Source organism: Convolutriloba macropyga, chromosome 4 (genome assembly GCF_964194025.1).
Source record: "Convolutriloba macropyga chromosome 4, txConMacr16.3, whole genome shotgun sequence".
NCBI classification, from domain to species: Eukaryota; Metazoa; Xenacoelomorpha; order Acoela; family Convolutidae; genus Convolutriloba; species Convolutriloba macropyga.
Window position 1 is genome coordinate 36,438,936 of NC_134471.1, and position 20,938 is coordinate 36,459,873.

The following is a 20,938-nucleotide window of genomic DNA, read 5'->3' on the forward strand; positions in this document are numbered from 1 at the left end:
GGATCCCTAATTGGGAACAAAGGCCGATTATAAATAGAACTTGCACTGCATAGCTGCTGGCAACGACATCAATTTTGATTTCAAGGTATTTTCTGTTAAGTCAAAGGTTAAATTTTGGCTTGGTTCAATCAGTTATGCTTGCTCTGAATGTTGTTTTTAAGTTTATAACGGATGATTTCATTTGAAAGGTACCAGTTTGTCTATCTTCAAAGTGATACGCACTTTCAACTTTTTCAATTCATAGAAAAGTGCGACTTGTAAAAGAGGTCAGACTTGTCTGAAGTGTTCTTTTTCGATCAAATGAGTAAAAAAACTAAAATCCTAATAAGTCTCGTCATTATTCTGCAATATCAAAAAACACAAAATGTTAATGCGGCCCTCTTGGAACTCGGTATTTTGGGTTCTTTGAGTCTTTTGAATTATAGATTTACTGACTGTTCGTTTGGACGCCCATATAGGTTAAAAAGGTTGGTGTGAAAAGGACTTTTAGTTGAAAAAATTTTGGTTTAAGTGACTTAGGGGAAATATATTAACTGTTAAATTGTTGAGAGTTTAAAAATTGGGTAGAAAAGAGGTAAGACCAATGGCAATATGTACATAACATCGGACAGTAATGAATTTCGAAATATAAGTTTTTGAAAATAAACGAACCTTCACATCTCAAGTGTGGTTCGCTTGAGGCATCATGTCTGTACGGGGTAGCAAGTTACTACGATCCCCCAACTTTGTTCAAAAAGGGTTCCTCTCTTTCGTGCAATGGAGGCAGTGCTTTCACAAACGTCGTCATACACCGAAAGTGGATCAAAGCTGTCATGATGGCCGAAACCCATGAGAGCTGAGAAGTAGCTGATTAACAATCAATAGTCTCTTAATTTGTTATTGATTTAGAATAAATAGCATACTTTAAATTTAGTTTTTATCTGAACTTGGTTTCTTGAACGGCATAAAAATTGCAACCCTAGTCTATGCAAGCTGAGGTCTCTGACCAAAAATCGATATGTTCAGACAGAAATCGAATTGCCCAGAAAGGGGCGCCGGGAGTCCAAAAATACGGGAAGAAAAATTTGGACACAGGATAGGGACCACTCATCCCATGCTAGAATTCTTGAATTGTAAATATTTTAAAATTTGGTGCGGTTGCAGCACTCTAACTAGAGGGCCCACTCAAAAGAAAGTTCTCAAACTATGAATTTTCAACCCACCCGAGAAAAAAATGTCAACACGTAGAGCACAGAAAGATTTCCAACAACACTTCGACATAATTCTAATAGACAATTTTGCTTCTGGATTTATAAAACAATGAATTCTTAAATTATGAATTATTTGAATGGACTACTGCATTTCCAGCCGGAATGTTCACTGGTCACACGCTTTTTAATATATTCACTACGGTACCGAAAAGATGAATACGGCTGAAGAAGATTCAAAACACGAAACAATTATCAATAAAAAGAACCATTTGAGTTCAAACCAACTCTCTAATAACGAGTCATTTATAACATGTAGTAGATGGTTTAAAGTTTTCATACAAGTTACTACCGTCATAAGTCTCAATTTTATTCCAATTTCCAACATCGCTTCTTCCTAAAAACATGTCTGCTTTCGTATAATATCTGCATCAAAATAGACCATAATTTTTCAATTGAATTCAGATTTCAACTATTTGCCGGCCGTTCCGGTGACTACCACACGATTTCTGGGAGAAATTGCTCGCCACTCTTGGATTTATGCACAAGAGCATTATCTTGTGAATAAATAAGGTCTTTAAAATGCATTTTTTGTTTGCAATTTTTTAACAATTCCTAGTAACCAACAACATTTCTAAAGCAATTTCCGTCCATTGTATTTTCCCCCAAAACATAAGTGACTGCTTGTCCGAAATTATGATTTTTACTTCTTTTCAAGACACTTTGTTTGGTTTTCAAAAAGCTTGAAAAACCGCCACTGTAGATGCGCATTCTAGTTCCAGCAATAAAAACTACAATCTACCAGAAAAAAATGGGTTTTTTTTCTGGTAGAATTAATGAACATACAGAATACAAAATTATGATCAGAAACACTTGTTTTATAGGAAACTCCGTATTTTTCAAGAATTTGTCTGTTTGTCTTCTGGAAATTGTAATGAAGCAGGAGAAAGAGTTATTTGTCCATCTGATGTGTTCCAGTTTCTTATAAATTTCAAGAAAACGAATACTAGCATTTTTGAAAATTTCTTTACCATTTTGCGGGTTTTCAGCTATTTTCTTTGACCACGAAGCTAATACTTGTCAGGTAACATTTGTATGCATACTGTTCACTGGAACCTCTAAATTTCCAAATACTTAAGAATACCAAAATTTGTTATATTTTGCAACCATTTTCAACACAATACAGTTTTTATTTCAATTTGAATGTACTTTTGCGTTGTTTTAAGGCGAGTTGTGGAACGAACTTGAGATTTTGTTCGACTCAATTTTTGCAGAAATAGGAATCTAAACTCTTACCTGAAAAAAAATTTAATCGCGAAAAATTTCAACGACCATTAACAGAGATACAAAATATTTGATTTTCGTGCGCGCACTCTGATTAGTACAGCAAAAAGTCTTTATTCCTCAATATTGCAAAATCTTCAAAAAACAGCTCTCGAGTAGAAAGTCACCTTATCCTGGGACCTAACCATTGAGTTCAGTTCAATGGCATTTCAGTTTTGATTGATTTAATGCCAATAAAAGAAGGATGAAAACTAAATAATACTATTCTGATCGTCTGAAGTACGTAGCATAAAATTTTCCGAAGAACTCAGTTAATTCCGCTCATTTGTGTTCCAGCCCCACTTTGGACTATATAATCATCTGGTTTTTTTCACTCAATTTTGGCTGCTCGCTAAATTTGTCGTAAAACGACTCGACATGAGTGGCATTATTAGAGATCCCTCGAAGTTTTGATTTCGATATTAATTTTTTTTGAATTTTGCTTGCTTTCGAGGTTCTATTGAGGTTTAAAACTTTTGTGGACAAAAGTTATGAGAAGTTCAACGCCATTTTTGTACAATTTAAAATTTCTTTGTATCAAATTGCTGTTTTAGTTAATAAATTATGCTAATACTTGAAACAAAAAAACGTGCTTTTTTAAAAAAGAAGATTTAATTGGTTCTGTAAAGAGGACAAATTCTAGCTATAACTGATGGTTTGAGTTGATACCTAATGGCAATTATTTTGACTACTTTTGGTCAATTAAAAACAGAAATTTCAAACTTTGCTACCCTTTTCAATCATACTTCTGTCAACTTGTAGCTTTATCTCATTAATGACAGGAGAGAAGTTTTGGTTTTCTCTTATTAGTGGTCCTTTATGCAGTCGACAGGTTTGATCTGGTTAATAACAGTTCTGCAAGCTCTTCAAAACCAATTTTCCAAATTTTTAGTGAAACAAAAGGTATCTGGATACAAGTGCGTACAGATCCCCTATTTCACAAGGCATACAATAGACAAGGCATACAAAACAACGCTCGTGAAACTGATGTCGTGGCAGTATACATTATACCCTTCTCGGTCTCCGTCCAAAAACAAAATTACGCAGAACGTTAAGAATTATATCAATTTATCGCATCAATGTTCCCGGACGCAAAATAAGCAGCCGAAGTTTGCCAGGATTTTGTACATGTGCTGGTTTATTTTAAGTCACAGAAGCGCGTGCTGACACGACTGAATGTATAAATTGTGAGGTCCATTGTCTACTCGGATTTTTAATTTGAGTTTTTTTCGGCATAGGGAGGCAATTGAGCTAAAGACTGACAAAACAACCTATAGATAAATATAGACAGTGGCAAGTATTGAGACCTCAAGCTGAGAATAAACTACTATTTACACATTATACTAATAGTTTAACTATACTTATAAATTAATCGCAGAAACAATATTCAATTAGTGTAGCAGATCCAACCAATTATTAAGCAAATACACCTCCAACCAATCTGAAATTGAGAAGACTATATACTCTTAAATATATAGTGCTCGTGCAGCTGACTTCAATCAGTCTTGAAGTTATAGTTGATTAGAACATTTGTATACTCAATACCTTAACTTCAGTGATAACTATATAATACACCGTTATAATTGAAGTATTCCTTCAATGTTTTACTGAGTCTGTTAGTCTGAGAGAACTAGGTAAGTCTACTTCGAGCACAGTAATAAGTAGCTCTAAATTTTATGACTTAAGAGTGCAAAAGGAGGCGTCTTAGGGTCTGCTTTAACTGGTGCGACTACTGAGTTGACAAACTCTAACTGTAAAAGGAACTCACGCAAAACACAACTTTTTCCCTTACAGAGAAACTTAGCTGGAAAATTTTATTGTAAATAGGAACCCTATTCCGCAACCCTATTCAATACTCAAACCTTATTAGACAAACAATTTAAACACAATAACATCATCTCAAAGTAAGCCAATACAACAGTCAAACTTCAACAACAGCAGACACATATTCCGCTATTAAGCAATTGTCAACACTATGACAAGAAAGTAACCAATTGATCGGGGAAATAAAACTTTTTGGGTTTAAACAGTTTCAAAATGCAGATGAATTAAACTTAATTTTATACACAGCAAGTCAAATCGAAACTCACTTTTCAGCAAAGAGAAAAAACTCTTCCCTCTCAGCCAGAAAAAGCACGATGGTTCAGCTTTCCTTTCTTATCTCATAGAGATTGATGATTAACCACTAACGAAAGGCAAAATCCAGTTTATTCCTGATCCCATCAATGCAAGACATACTCCTCTCATTCGTAAAGCACTAATCCTTCCATTATCAGATACATTAACTGAATTTTAGCGAGACAGATACGGCCAAACACACACTGCTGACAGAGGACACTGGTTTCAAAAATCATCAATTGAGTTTTCAAGACAACTTGCACAACTTGCATTTAACGCAGCCGCTGCAGACTCAAGAGAAAAAATTGTACATGAAATAACTTGACAAAAATTAGAAGGTTTTAACCTTTTTTAAATAATGTTTTTGATCTCAGTACAAGATGCAGATCTATCTGACTTAGACACATTAGAAGTAATCATACTTCCGTCAATGTATATACACCGTTGTTTATAAAGCTTGTTCGTAACATTTTTGCTGCCACAAAATTTATAGCGAAACAATGCAACTATAAAGTCCAAAAAATTTTAAAAGGACTACAATGTATCTAAGATACAAACTAGTTTCCGGAAAAAGTAAGTATATATGTTGCAGAAGTTCCATCTAAACTTATACAAAAATTGAAAATTGAAATTGCTTTGACAAACCACAATGCAGAATACCATCTGTTTAGGTTTATTAATTATTAAGAACTAATTACTTCTTCAGAAGCATCACTAACTGGACAAAATATAGATATAATTATACAGTGACAACAAATGGATAAAAAACCAAACGAAACAACAGAAACACATTTCATTTTCACTTTTTTGAATGAGGGAACACTGTTCTTTTCGCCTACTATAGATACTCATTCAGTGATTGATTTACAAACTAACAAAAATCATAAAAATTTTATCAACTAACAACCAATTAACTAAAGAAGACTAACACAAAGTTCAAATTCAAAAAACAACACGCTACCAACTGTACCTAAAGTAGACACACTACTACCTTGTGTACAGAGACAGAACAAAGATGCATTTACTCAACAATCACAACAAACCACGTATAGCAAAAGCATACAAATGATGCCAACATTTACTGAACTTTGTTTGACAGTTGAACTCCCAAAATAATCACCAAACAACAAAAGCTCCGACGCCTTACTACTTACATGCAGCGTCAACACACACACCTTTTCTTGTTGTGAATGATATTCACAATTGATATACCCTATTCAGCAGGTTTGGTTCCTATGCAACAATCCTTACGACCATTTGACAGGTACAGACCCAACTTATATTAAAGAAAAAATAGTGAAAACTATCACAGCAAATATGGTCATTACGGCAATACCAGAACAGACTAATTTAGCTTATCGTGAAGCAAGGATTCTCAAACAGACAATCAGGATATAAACAGCACAGATAGGTCTTGCGCTACAATTGTATTTACACTTAACATTAGAAATAAGGAAGAATTACAAGTTTTTTGCCGAGAATTCCAAAAAACAATCACAGGCACAAATCCAAGCTAAATTACTCTTAGAATGTATCACACGTGCGTCCAGAGACCAAATTGAAATACGAGCTCTATGAATTGAACAAAGTGGCTAGAAAAGCATGTGTTAATAACGCTTTGTAATGCTAGTAAAAATTTGTAGGCTTTCGAATCAAAACAAAGTAACATCTAAACGGTATTAAAAAATGCACTCTTTCTGGCTAAAGCATTGGTACAGTAAAATAAGTTTTGGTAAAAATTAATTTCAATGATTACCCACTAAAAATAATCACAATCTGAAATGAAAAAGAAACAAAATAAGCCCTCATACAACCCTGAACTTGGCCTAGGCTTTGAAAACTGGTTGATGATTAAATCAACAAACAAACTATTTGCGCAACTTGGCATGTTTCCAATCGATATCAAGCTTCTTGAATCATCTTTTGGTATAGCTTTAAAATTTTTCACTATGGTCGTTAGGCCTTGTCGGCAATTTTGTTATCTTAGTATGAATCTATGGAACTTGAATCTATATTAGGCAAAAATCAACAACGAATTGAAAATTGATCCTTTTTTGCTCAAAGTTTGGGATAATAATAAAAATCATTGGTAGTAAACAACTTAAAGACTAACCACTATAGATATTTAAAAGAAATGCGTAAACAATTAAACAAAATCAAACACATCTGAACTCGGCCCACGCTGTAAAATATTAGTAGAAGCATAAATCAACGAACAAGTTTTTTTTCAAAACTTGACTGATTTCCAACCACTACCAAGATCTTTTAATCGGTTTTTATTTTAATTATTAAGCAAGCTCGCGAAACCAGCTTTTTATAAATATATTTTATACTTATTGAGTGGATATCGCACAGAATTTTTGTTTTGGACGGGCTGAGAATACTCGCAGAGGCATTACCCAGGGAATTGAGTGTAATAAAGGGTGGAAAAAAATGTAATTACATGTTATATTTAAGTGTGAATTAAGAGTGGACAAAGGAGTGTAAAAAGTGTACAAGAATGTGTAATTTTCTGAAATTTACTCATTTACACTCTTTTCCCTGCTCATTAAGAGTGTAAATTGCGTTGCATTTTTATTCTGGCTCAATAACGGAGGAATACAGGTGCATGCTTCGGCCCCGGTACTGGATATGTTCACTAAGGTACCAAAAAGGTGCATATGGCTGAAGAATGTTCAAAGAACGCAAAAATTATCAATAAAAAGAACATTTTGAGTTCAAATCAAACTCTCTAATAATGAATCATATTTAACATGTAATAGATGGTTTGAAGTTTTCATTTAAATTAAGAATGACATAACTCTCAATTTTTCTCCAAATTTCAAACATTTGATCTGATTGAAGAACATTCTATTTTCGTTGGCGTCAGTTCAAATCAGCTAAAAAGCCATCAGACAGCAAGAAAAAAAATTTGAAACTGAAAAAACTTAGAGTTTGTCAAAATTCAAAAACGGTCGAAACTGAAAGTTTTCACAAGTTGGAACCAAAAATTTGTACACCCCCGCCCATTTTGGGAAGGGAAAATCTGAGGAACCTGAGGTTATAGCAGCCGGTTAGGGTGACCTCTAAGCTATTCATGGACCCAACAAGCGTTATTATATCAGAACCACAAGTGTTGCTATTAGTACTAATATGGCGCAAAATTGGTATTTTTCCAGTCTTTGTCATTTAAGGTTTTATTTCCGAAATTGTTTATTTTATGATACTTTAGGTGATCATTAAAGGTCAAATATCGTACATGTGAGGTATTTAATAAATTTTATTCTTTAACAACTTTAATAATTGTTGAAACATTTTGCCAGATCATATGATCTTGCGGGCTTTAAGTTTGTTGAGCTTACTTGAAAAATATGTAGCAACATTAATAACACTGGCTGCAGCCTTACAAACATCAGCCCGATGTTGAACATAGTTTATCAGTAAGGTTCAACAAAATAAAAGTTACAGTCCTTTAATACCTCTGAGTGACTAATTGTTTCGATGAGATTGTTAGTCAATCGAACCATTGGACGAACCAGGCCGGCGTAAATCTCGAGAACCAAGCTGCGATATTTCGGTTCCGCTGAGATGCTTGAGCAGCCCCAACAGGTTGTGCCGACTTGGATAACAACATGAACAGCAACGACTCTTCAATTCAACGATAAGGGATTCCGAAAAACAGACATACTTTGTGTAATCAGTTGAAACAGTTAGTAGAAAACTAGATGAAATCTATGGATAATTGATTCGAATGATAAAGCCAGAATTTTGCAACCGAGAGTTTGTGGAGTTTAGTAAAAGAAGGAGTGGCTATTAGGACTTGATCAAGCAGTACGGGCACAGCTAGGATTTGGTAAAACAAACATCGTTAGTGTCATCCACATCAGCTGGTGATAAACACACACACGAGACTGTAATTATAACAGTAAATAGAGCAAAAGAAAACGCTGAAAAGTATCTCGAGGTCTCCTTCAGGCTTTCTGCTACACAGGGAAGCCGAAAAGAACCCAGTATCACCAGCTCGCGACCATTGAGAAGACCACAGATCGACAAAGTGGAGATGGATATCCTGAGAGCGAAGAAAGAAACAGAGCAAGGACTCCGAGAGCGGCAGTTGGAGTTAGAGCAGTAGCGTGCGGAAACCAATCTGAGTCGTCAGCAAGAATTATTACGTTTACAACATCAACAACATCATCAACAACAACAGCGACGACAAGCAAAACATGAGTTTTGTCTAAAATTACAACAACAAGAAGACAAACCGCGTCTGCAACAGCATGAGCGAGCCCTTGAAAAAGAAAGCAGGAAAGTTAAAGCCGACAAAATGCAAAGAAGCTTAGAAATTGAACTGACAAATGGAAATTCAAGAGCATCTGGATCGGAGGCAGGTGACTTAGAAAGTGTTGGAATAAGGCACAGGCTAGAAAAAACGGCAAGCTGGGCAGATTCAGTGGCACAATTTGCGATTTAATCAATCAGTATCTCCAAATGTTGTGATTGGACGACAATCCTAAGAATGTTACACAGGACAGAGTTGATAAACGTCTCCGCTCCCTCCCGAAAACTACCTTCCAATCGCAAGCAGGACTTTTCACAACAAAACTGCAAGATTCGAATATGCTCAAGAAGTCAGAAATCCCTAAGCCAATTAGGTTGACACAACTACAAATGCAGTTAACAAAAAACACCATCCAGCAACAAGGAACATCAGCATTCCAAAACAAGCAGAGATGCCAGAGTCCCGAACCCAACTCTCGCAACAGATCAGAGCCAAAATAACCGACAATTATTTTACCAACAGAGTTGTGATTCAAGAGAATAACCCAAACTCAAGTTTACGGAGTTTTCAGGAGACGAATTGGAGTGGCCCGAGTGGGAAGAACTTTTCGATGTCATTGTGCATCAAAAACGGCTGAGCGATACTGAGAAGATGCAGTATCTGAAAATTGGCATCAGTGGTCATACTAAAGCGGTATTTTCTGGATTGGGTTTCAGTTCAGAGGCATATTATCAAGCCTGGACATTCTTTGCAAACATCTGGCAGACCGAGAGTGGGAGTCGAACTTCAACTTAGGAAGATATACAGTCACCCTCCAGTTACGCATGACGACTCCCGTTGCATCGTTCGTTTTGCAAACGAAGTCTTAAACACAGTTGACGTTTTGACTAGACTTGGATTTCAGCATGATCCAAGAGAATGGGAGGGAGTCCTAAGTTCAGCAACCAGACAATATTTGCTTCAGCCTAAATAGCAGTGGCTACGACACCTGAAGGATCAACAACTACTAGAAGTAAACTTGGTTGTTTACAAAGACTGTTTAGAATCAACAGCTTGTATACATGAAGACTTGTTACCCGCTACAGAGTTCAAGTTTCAGAACCGCGAAAAACCATAAACAAGTTTTTTTGCATCCAACGCTTATGATTCTACAAAATCAAAGAATTCAGATTGTTCAATTAAAATGAACAGCACTCATCCGTAGTTGCGTGAAACTTAGTTCAATGAAGCTGAATGGACAACGAGAGCACGTGCAGAAGTTCAGACTGTGTTTCAATTGCCTGAGACTTGGCCATTGGTCAAAGGATTGAAAAAGTAGAACTTGCAGTGTGCCCAATTGTGGCAAACGACACAACAAACTTTTGCACAGTGATCTGGAGGCTAAAACAGGTGCCAAATATACTTCGACAGCAGTAGCAACAAACATCACATCAGGAGGACTCCCTGTAGTCCGAGTTAAACTGATGAATGGAAACCACAGCCTGAGTTTGCTCGCAATATGGGATACAGGAACCCCAATTTCATTCGTTGATAAGTCAATCGTATCTACACTGCACCTGTAAGGCCGAAAAAAGACTTTATCAGCAGCAGGAGTCCTCGGAATACAAGATGTAAAGACGGAAAAAAGGCCGATAGCTGTTTCAGCTCACGGGAAGTCTCGATTATTGTCAACAGAGCAATCTTATTTTCATGAGAAACTGAAATTGGGTGACAGTATTGCATACCTGCAGGGATTGATGGAATGCTGCCCACATCTGAGGAACTTGCCAAATTAGGGCTACAATCTAAACAAAGTTCAAGCTATCATTGGGGAAGATAGCTACGACATCCATCACCCATTAGAAGTCAAGAAGTCAGACAATTAAACTGCACCCTGCGCAGTGAAATCAAAAATAGTATGGGCCCTGATTGGTCCACTACCAGCCAAAATAAGCAGCAACTCTAGCTACAACAGCTACCTCAATCACACAAAACAAGTTAGCCAGACAGTTGAGTAGGTGGCGGGACACCAAATCCTTCGCCTCAAGTTTGATGTCACCGGTCACTCAACATACGAACAGAGCAATCAAGACAATGGAGCAAATATTTCGAATCACCGGTGAAAGATACAAAGTTGGACTTCTGTGGAATTAAAGAAAGGTTATACCTTACGAAAGCGTTATCAGGAAACTATTGACACTGAAATCAAAGCTGGTTATGTCGATGAAGTCAAACAAACTGAGCTGAGCAATACCAGAGACAAGTTTCAATGATGTTTGCCACATCATCCCGTCATCAACCCGCATAAACCGGAGAAACTCAGAAGAAGGTGTAACGCAGCAGCGAAGTAGGGCCCTCAGTTGTTAAGGTGTGGCCCTCAACAACAATTTTCTATCTGGACCAGGCCTGTTACAGGGTCTGATTGGAATTATTTTTCGCTTCCAAGAACACCAAATAGCGCTTTCATCCCACATTGAATCAAGGTCCCTTCAATTTGATGTCCCAGGCAATGACAGCCGATGTTTACAATTTTTCTGGGGAGAAGATCCAGAGCAGAGAAAACAAGTCTACGAGTATACAAAACACAATTTTGAGGCAAGGAGCTTGGCAACTCAAGCAAAATACGCTTTGTGGCGAAAGACAAAGCAACGACGAAAATCTTACCAAAGCTGTCCATCGAAACTTCTACATGAAGGACATCGTCTAGTCAGTCAAAACACCCCAAGAAACAATCGATATTTACCAAAAATTTCGAAAACCTTCTCAGCAATAGTGGATTTAATTTGACGAAGTGGATAACGAGAGACGAAAAAGTGAATCACAAATCACTGAAACAGACAGATCAACAAAAGTTGTCAAAATTTTGAGGCCGAATAACAATCATCCTCAATACTTGGACCAAACTGGAAGGTGAGCACAAATAGTCTCCTTGATTTCGTGGAAATATGGTACAGATGCGGCAATGCTGCAAATAACACATTCGGAAAAATGAATTAATACCAGAAATTTTAATTTTTTAGAAATTAGAATTTGAACTAAGCTAACAGAGTTCCCCCGGCAAAACATACGCACTTTAGGAATACAAATTCTTTATACAGGGATGACAACATCCTTTTAACTTGTACACAGTTCATATGCCAATACTCATTTTTTACACAGAAATGTAAAACCAATCATAGATTTTAAAAATTTCAAAGCTCATCCAGATGAAAATTCCAAACCTGCAAATTGTTTAGACAGAAGGAAAAAATCTTTCACTTGCTGGCTTCCTGAATTATTCTCTAACATCAACTATACAAAACGAAAATCGTCTAAAGACAGTAGAAATATCAAAGTCAATCAAAATCGCCTTGACACACAACCAACAAACCTCATCTTTACAGAGTCAATATTTTTTCTCAAAAGAAACAGCCATTTCATGGACAGTGTGTATCTATCTACAATGTGTCTTTGGCCTATTTTGCAGTGTTTTCAACGCATATAACCTATAATCTCCGTTGATACCTAATATCACATTAGCCAAAATAACTACCGCAGGCTTTTTTGGGTTATTCTCACAAACCATTTTTCATGTGTTCAAAATTGACTCAAACAAAATTTAAGCCACCCACACCTAGGAAAGAAAGCGACTACGTCCTGTTGAATGTAACCAACCATACTCTCAAACTGAATTGAATATTTTACACAGAAAATTTGACAATTTTTACCACAAATTCTCGTCTTCTGTAAACAATAATTCTAATAAAAAAGAGCGTTGACTCTCCTAACGTTAAATTATGACTGTGATTATTTACGAATAGACTCACGACTTGATCGAGAAACTAAGTCTTTGCACCTCAAAATCTTCAACCTCAATAGACGAAGTCTTTCGCATGCTTTTTCTTTATCAAAAGATTCTTTTGAGGAAGTCCTTGATTAAAAAGAATTTTTAGAGGAATTTATATTGAACCTATGGAGTGCTCGGAAATAAACACTCTTTTGTTTTAGTGGCACCACAGATGTCAATCCTCCTCCGTCTTCCTATGCTGAACATTACCCAATCCTCCCAATGTCGGACCGACCGAGTATGACCTCATCATGCTGGATGTCGACGACAACCGTCCTTCGACCCTTACACACTTGGTCTTGGTCCCTCCGATACCCGAACCAGTATGCGAAATGCAGACACCGGCCCTGTTTACGATAGCACAAGCACCTCCTCTGCCACAGTCCAGGGATGTTGCTACGTAATCTTAGGTGAATCCACTGCCTTCGCCAGAGACTTCATCTTTATCTTCGTGAGGAGAGCTACCGTTCTTTTCTGGGAGTGAAACAAACTTTCAGGCTACACAATGGAGTGCAAATAGCTCGTCCAAAAAGTTTTGCTACAAGGTCAACAACCCCCACAGCAGCAACAATCTTGCGCTTATGAAGTCGCTGGCGAGCAGTCATAACGCTCATACCGGATACGGTAGTCTCCAATTGGGCCTAATCTGGGCATAATCGAACCTTCACCTCAAAGACGGCTTTGCCTAATGAGACATGAGACCGACTCTACCCGCATGTCCCCAGGTAGAGCGCAACAGTCGCCAGCCACACACCGATCCACCATTAGCCCAACCCGAGTTCCAAAGCCCTCATCGAAACCGAAACTTGATCACTTCGTGCCAACAGAAAGCACATTCCACAGACCTCACGGATCCAGTTTCTTGTTTCACCAAATTACCGATCCTCTGGGAATCAATGCCGAGCATTGCATTCATGTTCCAGAGAGGATTAATTATAAATCCACACCCCCGGAACATTTTCTGAAACCGACTTCTAGCACGTGTACAACCGAATAGCTAGACTAGACAATGAGTATGTGGAAATGGAACGCAAAAAAACCTTTGGGTGTGCCCACTTCCGAATCAATCCATGATCCACAGAACGTTTTTGGCACAAGTCCAAAAATTTATCTGTCTTGGCGGGTTGCCAAAAAGAAAACCTTAAGACGACATTCACGAGGGATACCAATCCCTATTGTGTTTGTCAAAATTATGATACGATATACGTCCAATTTGGATTCTATCATCCCACAGAGGTGGATATCAATAATCAATCCCACAAAGTAAAAAGCACAAAGATGCTCCATACGATCTACAACTATCTCTTTTTGCAGCACCATTTTCATAGCAAAAACCCCTATTGCACATCAACTCGAGACTCCAAACTTTAATACGAAGACCACATCTCGGTATTACCTGATCTACTCTCACATATTTGACCCTAGGTATAGCGAGGGAACGTTGGGGAATTTTGATCCGATCAAACATCCCAACATTTTTGTTCCCCTTTACGCTAGGACGCCTCCACTCATTCTCATCACAATCGAATATCTCTATTGTGTAGAGGGAGGTGCTACGAAGTTTATGTACGGCCATACCTTCAACCTCTTTTAGCGAGGTTCAATCGCCGACAAGTTGGCCAACAAAGAACCGTCCACGGTCAAACAAGATACTTTAAACCATCTATTGGCTATGAAGCTGCTCTGCAACGAGGATTTATACCTCCGCTCTCTCGCAGCTTGTGTGGCCCGGGACAATGAGTTTCTAAATTTTTTGCGGTATCCTGATAATCGCGCCCCATATTTCAAGTTGGAACACCGCTGATGGACACAGTCTCATCCCCAGAGTCACTGTCCCTGTAGAGACACAGTTCGCACAAAAATTCCCACAAAACCTCTGTTTTTATAAACTTTCCCCTTTAATTTCTCTTTTTCCTTCTTTCTTTTTTGGCAATTTTTTCTCCATGCAAATTGAAGATGAGGAACATTTTCTTTTCCTTCTTTTCTCTGGTCAGAACATAATCAATAGGAATTAAACGTATAAAGTTTAAACGAATAACCAGCTCACAGTCACTAATGATGGATTATAACCAGAAGGAATACTGATAATTCCGGTCGGAGCAAGACCTGTACCAGATGGAGATGAATTGAAATCTCCTTGTACAACAGGCAGAAGCTACAGATTACGATTCATCATCCTGCTGGGAATTAATTCTCACTATATGGCGTTGGGAGACGGCTGCATATTCTTACAGGAATGACGTTACTGGCCAACACCCTATACCTGGCATCGTTACCGACTCCACAACTGAAATGATGCGGATCACTCACTGACGAATCTAGTCACAGATTTCACTAGGCAGGGATCTCATACAACGAAAAAAGTCACCGACTCCAATATTTGACGAGGATGGCAGATTCAGCGTATTACAGCTTCCCTCTACAGATTTTGACAAAAAACTGAACCTCAGATGGATGAAGCAGATGAAAGACTGAGTATACACCTCCAACCAATCAGAGACTGAAAAGAATCTATTCTCTTATATACAGTTATTGTACGGCAGACTTTTGTCATTCTTCTAGTTATAGTTGAATACACCATGTGTATACTCAATACCTTCACTCCGGTGATAACTATGTTATACACCGCTATAAATGAAGTATTCTTTCAATGTTTTTTTTTAGTGAGTCGGTAGTCTGAGATAACTGGGTAAGTCTACTTCGCGCGTAGACATAAAAAACCTCAGTCTTTATACCTAAAGGCTGTAAAAAGATCCCTCTTAGGGTCTTCCTTTTTATTTATTGTATCCCTAACCACAATAATGACCCTTGGCCACTGGTAGTTCCGACAGCAGTTAAACGTCACATAATTGTTTCGCAGCTCATTTTGAATTTCAGCTAGTCTGCAAAAGCAAAGCTGATTCAAGTTTCAAGCACTGTCTTATATCAAATTCAAGTAATTTAATGTTTGAAATTGTCTATTTTTTGAGCAATTTTGTAACTTCATATTGAGGCAATCAGAAAATGAGAAAAAACGGCTTTAATGTGGCGAAAAAGATTTTGAGATCAAATTACAAACGCCGGGAGGCCTAAAAGTATCCCATAAGATACTATTATTAAGTATTGACACAGCGTTTTCTTTTGGAGCATTCGCAATTCAGTACTCCATTAATATAGATGATCAGGGTATCAGATGATCAGATGATAATTTATCCGCACATAAAAAAGGTTAATTTCACAAATTGTGTCTGCCGCAGGATTCTTGCAACATTTCTGATGATCTTGTCGGTCTAGCACTAACAAACTAGTTAAGTATAAATATTCCAGTATACTGTTTTTGATCAAATAAACAATAATCACTTAGCTGTATTCAAAAAAAAGGATATTCATTTTTTATGTTAACTTAAGCGTAAAACGTTAATGCAGAAACTAAGCACAAATCAAATAAAGTTTTCTTTCGACCTTCATCATATAATCTCGTCATTTTCTGTGTACAGAATGTTTCAATGTTTCACGTTTCGCTAGAATGTCCTAACAACCATTTATTTTTTTGCGAAAAAAAAACAATCATTTATTTATTAGTGTGGACTAAAGATGCAAATTGGCAGCGAGTTTCAAATGTTTTTAACCTTAGAAGAAAAAATCGTTAATTCGACAGAATAATAGTTAGGAAATACTTGGAAATGTATTTTTTTTTCTACAGTTATGTGAATCTCAAAAATAAACCTCTCTGGTACCTTTATCGCAAATTGTTTTCTATCAAATTAATATAAATCACACTCAAAGAGAAGATTTCGCTAAATCTGCCTCCAGTATGCAAACACTGGTCGATAATGTACCAATTTAAAATAAATTTTAGAAATTTTAATCATAACTTAGAGATGAACGCTAGAATTAACCGTTAAAAAATAAACTGGTCTCAATATTATGAAGAAAATGGTAGAATAGATTTTTGTCATTTTTGGGAAAACATAAAGGCAGAATGATGACAGCAGGCTAAAAAGCGTGCAGGAAAAGAATAATGTAAAACGGAAAATCGTGCGTGCTGTCGTTTTAATGAATATAATGTTTCTAGTAGATTCGAGCTTCTAGCTATACGCACAAACAATCTAACAATTCAGTTGATTTTGGTTGACTTGGTGACAAATTAATGTAACGTTTTGCTGAAACATCTCAAAATTAGAGCAAATTGATGGAAGTTTTGTTGTACTGAAGAATTTAACAACCCGGGAAATCTTGCGCTCAAGAAAAAGTTTGTATTGAAAGTTTGCTGAAATACAAATCCAAAATTGTTAAATAGTGAAAAATTAGCATTACCAGTGTCATATGCTCATGACCCCTATACCCACGAATAAGAAAAAAATCAATTTCGATAAATTCTAGGCTTGAAGAGCATTCCATGCTTGACAAACATTTGATTTGTAGTTTGAAATAATATGTATCAAGTAGTTCCTACAAAAATATTTATTGGCCAAAATTAATTGAAGACAATCAGAGTTAGGCATAAACTGAGAAAGGTTATCTTGCAAGATCTTGTTAGATTCGAACTGATGATAAGCAATTGTTTTCCAAAAATCTTTCAGGGCATATTTTTCTCTTATAAGGGGTTTGCATGTCAACTGATCATCTTGTACAAACACACTTTAATTTCTCTTTTTCCTTCTTTCTTTTTTGGCAATTTTTTCTCCATGCAAATTGAAGATGAGGAACATTTTCTTTCCCTTCTTTTCTCTGGTCAGAACATAATCAATAGGAATTAAACGTATAAAGTTTAAACGAATAACCAGCTCACAGTCACTAATGATGGATTATAACCAGAAGGAATACTGATAATTCCGGTCGGAGCAAGACCTGTACCAGATGGAGATGAATTGAAATCTCCTTGTACAACAGGCTGAAGCTACAGATTACGATTCATCATCCTGCTGGGAATTAATTCTCACTATATGGCATTGGGAGACGGCTGCATATTCTTACAGGAATGACGTTACTGGCCAACACCCTATACCTGGCATCGTTACCGACTCCACAACTGAAATGATGCGGATCACTCACTGACGAATCTAGTCACAGATTTCACTAGGCAGGGATCTCATGCAACGAAAAAAGTCACCGACTCCAATATTTGACGAGGATGGCAGATTCAGCGTATTACAGCTTCCCTCTACAGATTTTGACAAAAAACTGAACCTCAGATGGATGAAGCAGATGAAAGACTGAGTATACACCTCCAACCAATCAGAGACTGAAAAGAATCTTTTCTCTTATATACAGTTATTGTACGGCAGACTTTTGTCATTCTTCTAGTTATAGTTGAATACACCATGTGTATACTCAATACCTTCACTCCGGTGATAACTATGTTATACACCGCTATAAATGAAGTATTCTTTCAATGTTTTTTTTTAGTGAGTCGGTAGTCTGAGAGAACTGGGTAAGTCTACTTCGCGCGTAGACATAAAAAACCTCAGTCTTTATACCTAAAGGCTGTAAAAAGATCCCTCTTAGGGTCTGCCTTTTTATTTATTGTATCCCTAACCACAATAATGACCCTTGGCCACTGGTAGTTCCGACAGCAGTTAAACGTCACATAATTGTTTCGCAGCTCATTTTGAATTTCAGCTAGTCTGCAAAAGCAAAGCTGATTCAAGTTTCAAGCACTGTCTTATATCAAATTCAAGTAATTTAATGTTTGAAATTGTCTATTTTTTGAGCAATTTTGTAACTTCATATTGAGGCAATCAGAAAATGAGAAAAAACGGCTTTAATGTGGCGAAAAAGATTTTGAGATCAAATTACAAACGCCGGGAGGCCTAAAAGTATCCCATAAGATACTATTATTAAGTATTGACACAGCGTTTTCTTTTGGAGCATTCGCAATTCAGTACTCCATTAATATAGATGATCAGGGTATCAGATGATCAGATGATAATTTATCCGCACATAAAAAAGGTTAATTTCACAAATTGTGTCTGCCGCAGGATTCTTGCAACATTTCTGATGATCTTGTCGGTCTAGCACTAACAAACTAGTTAAGTATAAATATTCCAGTATACTGTTTTTGATCAAATAAACAATAATCACTTAGCTGAATTCAAAAAATATGATATTCATTTTTTATGTTAACTTAAGCGTAAAACGTTAATGCAGAAACTAAGCACAAATCAAATTAAGTTTTCTTTCGACCTTCATCATATAATCTCGTCTTTTTCTATGTACAGAATGTTTCAATGTTTCACGTTTCGCTAGAATGTCCGAACAACCATTTATTTTTTTTGCTGAAAAAAACAATCATTTAATTATTAGTGTGGAATAAAGATGCAATATTGGCAGCGAGTTTCAAGTATTTTTAACCTTAGAAAAAAAATTCTTAATTCGACAGAATAATAGTTAGGAAATACTTGGAAATGTATTTTTTTTCTACAGTTATGTGAATCTCAAAAATAATCCTCTCTGGTACCTTTATCGCAAATTATTTTCTATCAAATTAATATAAATCACACTCAAAGAGAAGATTTCGCTAAATCTGCCTCCAGTATGCAAACACTGGTCGATAATGTACCAATTTAAAATAAATTTCAGAAATTTTAATCATAACTTAGAGATAAACGCTAGAATTAACCGTTAGCAAATAAACTGGTCTCAATATTATGAAGAAAATGGTAGAATAGATTTTTGTCATTTTTGGGAAAACATAAAGGCAGAATGATGACAGCAGGCTAAAAAGCGTGCAGGAAAAGAATAATGTAAAACGGAAAATCGTGCGTGCTGTCGTTGTAATGAATATAATGTTTCTAGTAGATTCGAGCTTCTAGCTATACGCACAAAAAATCCAACAATTCAGTTGATTTTGGTTGACTTGGTGACAAATTAATGTAACTTTTTGCTGAAACATCTCAAAATTAGAGCAAAATGATGGAAGTTTTGTTGTACTGAAGAATTTAACATCCCGGGAAATCTTGCGCTCAGGAAAAAGTTTGTATTGAAAGTTTGCTAAAATACAAATCCAAAATGTTTAAATAGTGAAAAATTAGCATTACCAGTGTCATATGCTCATGACCCCTATACCCACGAAAAAGAAAAAAATCATTTTCGATAAATTCTAGGCTTGAAGAGCATTCCATGCTTGACAAACATTTTATTTGTAGTTTGAAATAATATGTATCAAGTAGTTCCTACAAAAAAGTATTTATTGGCCAAAATTAATTGAAGACAATCAGAGTTAGGCATAAACTGAGAAAGGTTATCTTGCAAGATCTTGTTAGATTCGAACTGATGATAAGCAATTGTTTTCCAAAAATCTTTCAGGGCATATTTTTCTCTTATAAGGGGTTTGCATGTCAACTGATCATCTTGTACAAACACAGGGTGCACAAATAAATTTGGGGGTAATCGGCATGTGACTAAAAACCAAGGTTTTAATAGATTATAGCTTGAAAATCAAAATTAATTGAGAAATTGAATAACACTCACTAATATTTGGAGAATACGATAATAAATGACTTTTATGTTTCTCGTAATTGATTGAAATAAGGAAAAAATCATTTACAAACAATTAACTGAGAAACTAAAAGTTAGCTTTCTTTTGAAATGATTTTTTACTCTGAATATTTTTAATTGTTATTGATACTTTTCAGACGATACATTACAGTTCATCTACCCTAAGTATAGAGAAAATCAATTTAATTCCTCGTTTCAATCAAAAGTTTATAAAAATTTTGGTTTGAATAGATAAGGGTATCACCATTCGATTCCATTTTTTATAGAATCAAACTTGATTGCATATTTACAAATATTTACAATTCATTTTATGAATTTTTATAAAGCTTACGTTATTTTTGACTGGGTTATTTTTTCAGAAGATCATAATTTAAAAAAATATTTAAAACCGAAACAAATTATAATGATTTAACTCATTATTTTTTAAAGCTGAAATCTTTATAAGCTGAGATCACATTAAACCATTTTTGAGGCAATAAGTTTTGAGCGTGCTATATTGATAAGCAATTTTCATTTAAGCGATACCTAATCACTAAAATAATCTATTCCTTTTCTTATGTTTTCAATGCGTAAAATGAATAATAATGCGCACAAAGAAACCAATGAGAGTGAAGATCAACAGGGACGAAATTGCAATAATCATACAAGGTAGCCAGATTATGTAAGATTCTTCTCAGATCTTAAATAACCATCTCTTAGAAAAATTATGCAAAATCATCCAAAACTTTTTCCATCCACACCCCACTCCCGCGATTGCTAAAAATTTTT

At 36.1% G+C, this 20,938-nt stretch overlaps 1 protein-coding gene across 1 annotated transcript in view; it reads left to right on the plus strand.

Annotated features, from left to right (window-relative positions):
- Positions 1-839, plus strand: part of LOC142338062 (prostate-specific antigen-like) — a 75,267-nt gene extending 74,428 nt beyond the window's left edge. Inside the window, exon 6 of the mRNA XM_075387695.1 lies at positions 666-839. Coding sequence (XP_075243810.1) covers positions 666-839 — 174 coding nt within the window. The remainder of the gene's footprint in view (positions 1-665) is intronic.
- The last annotated feature ends 20,099 nt before the right edge of the window (positions 840-20,938 follow it).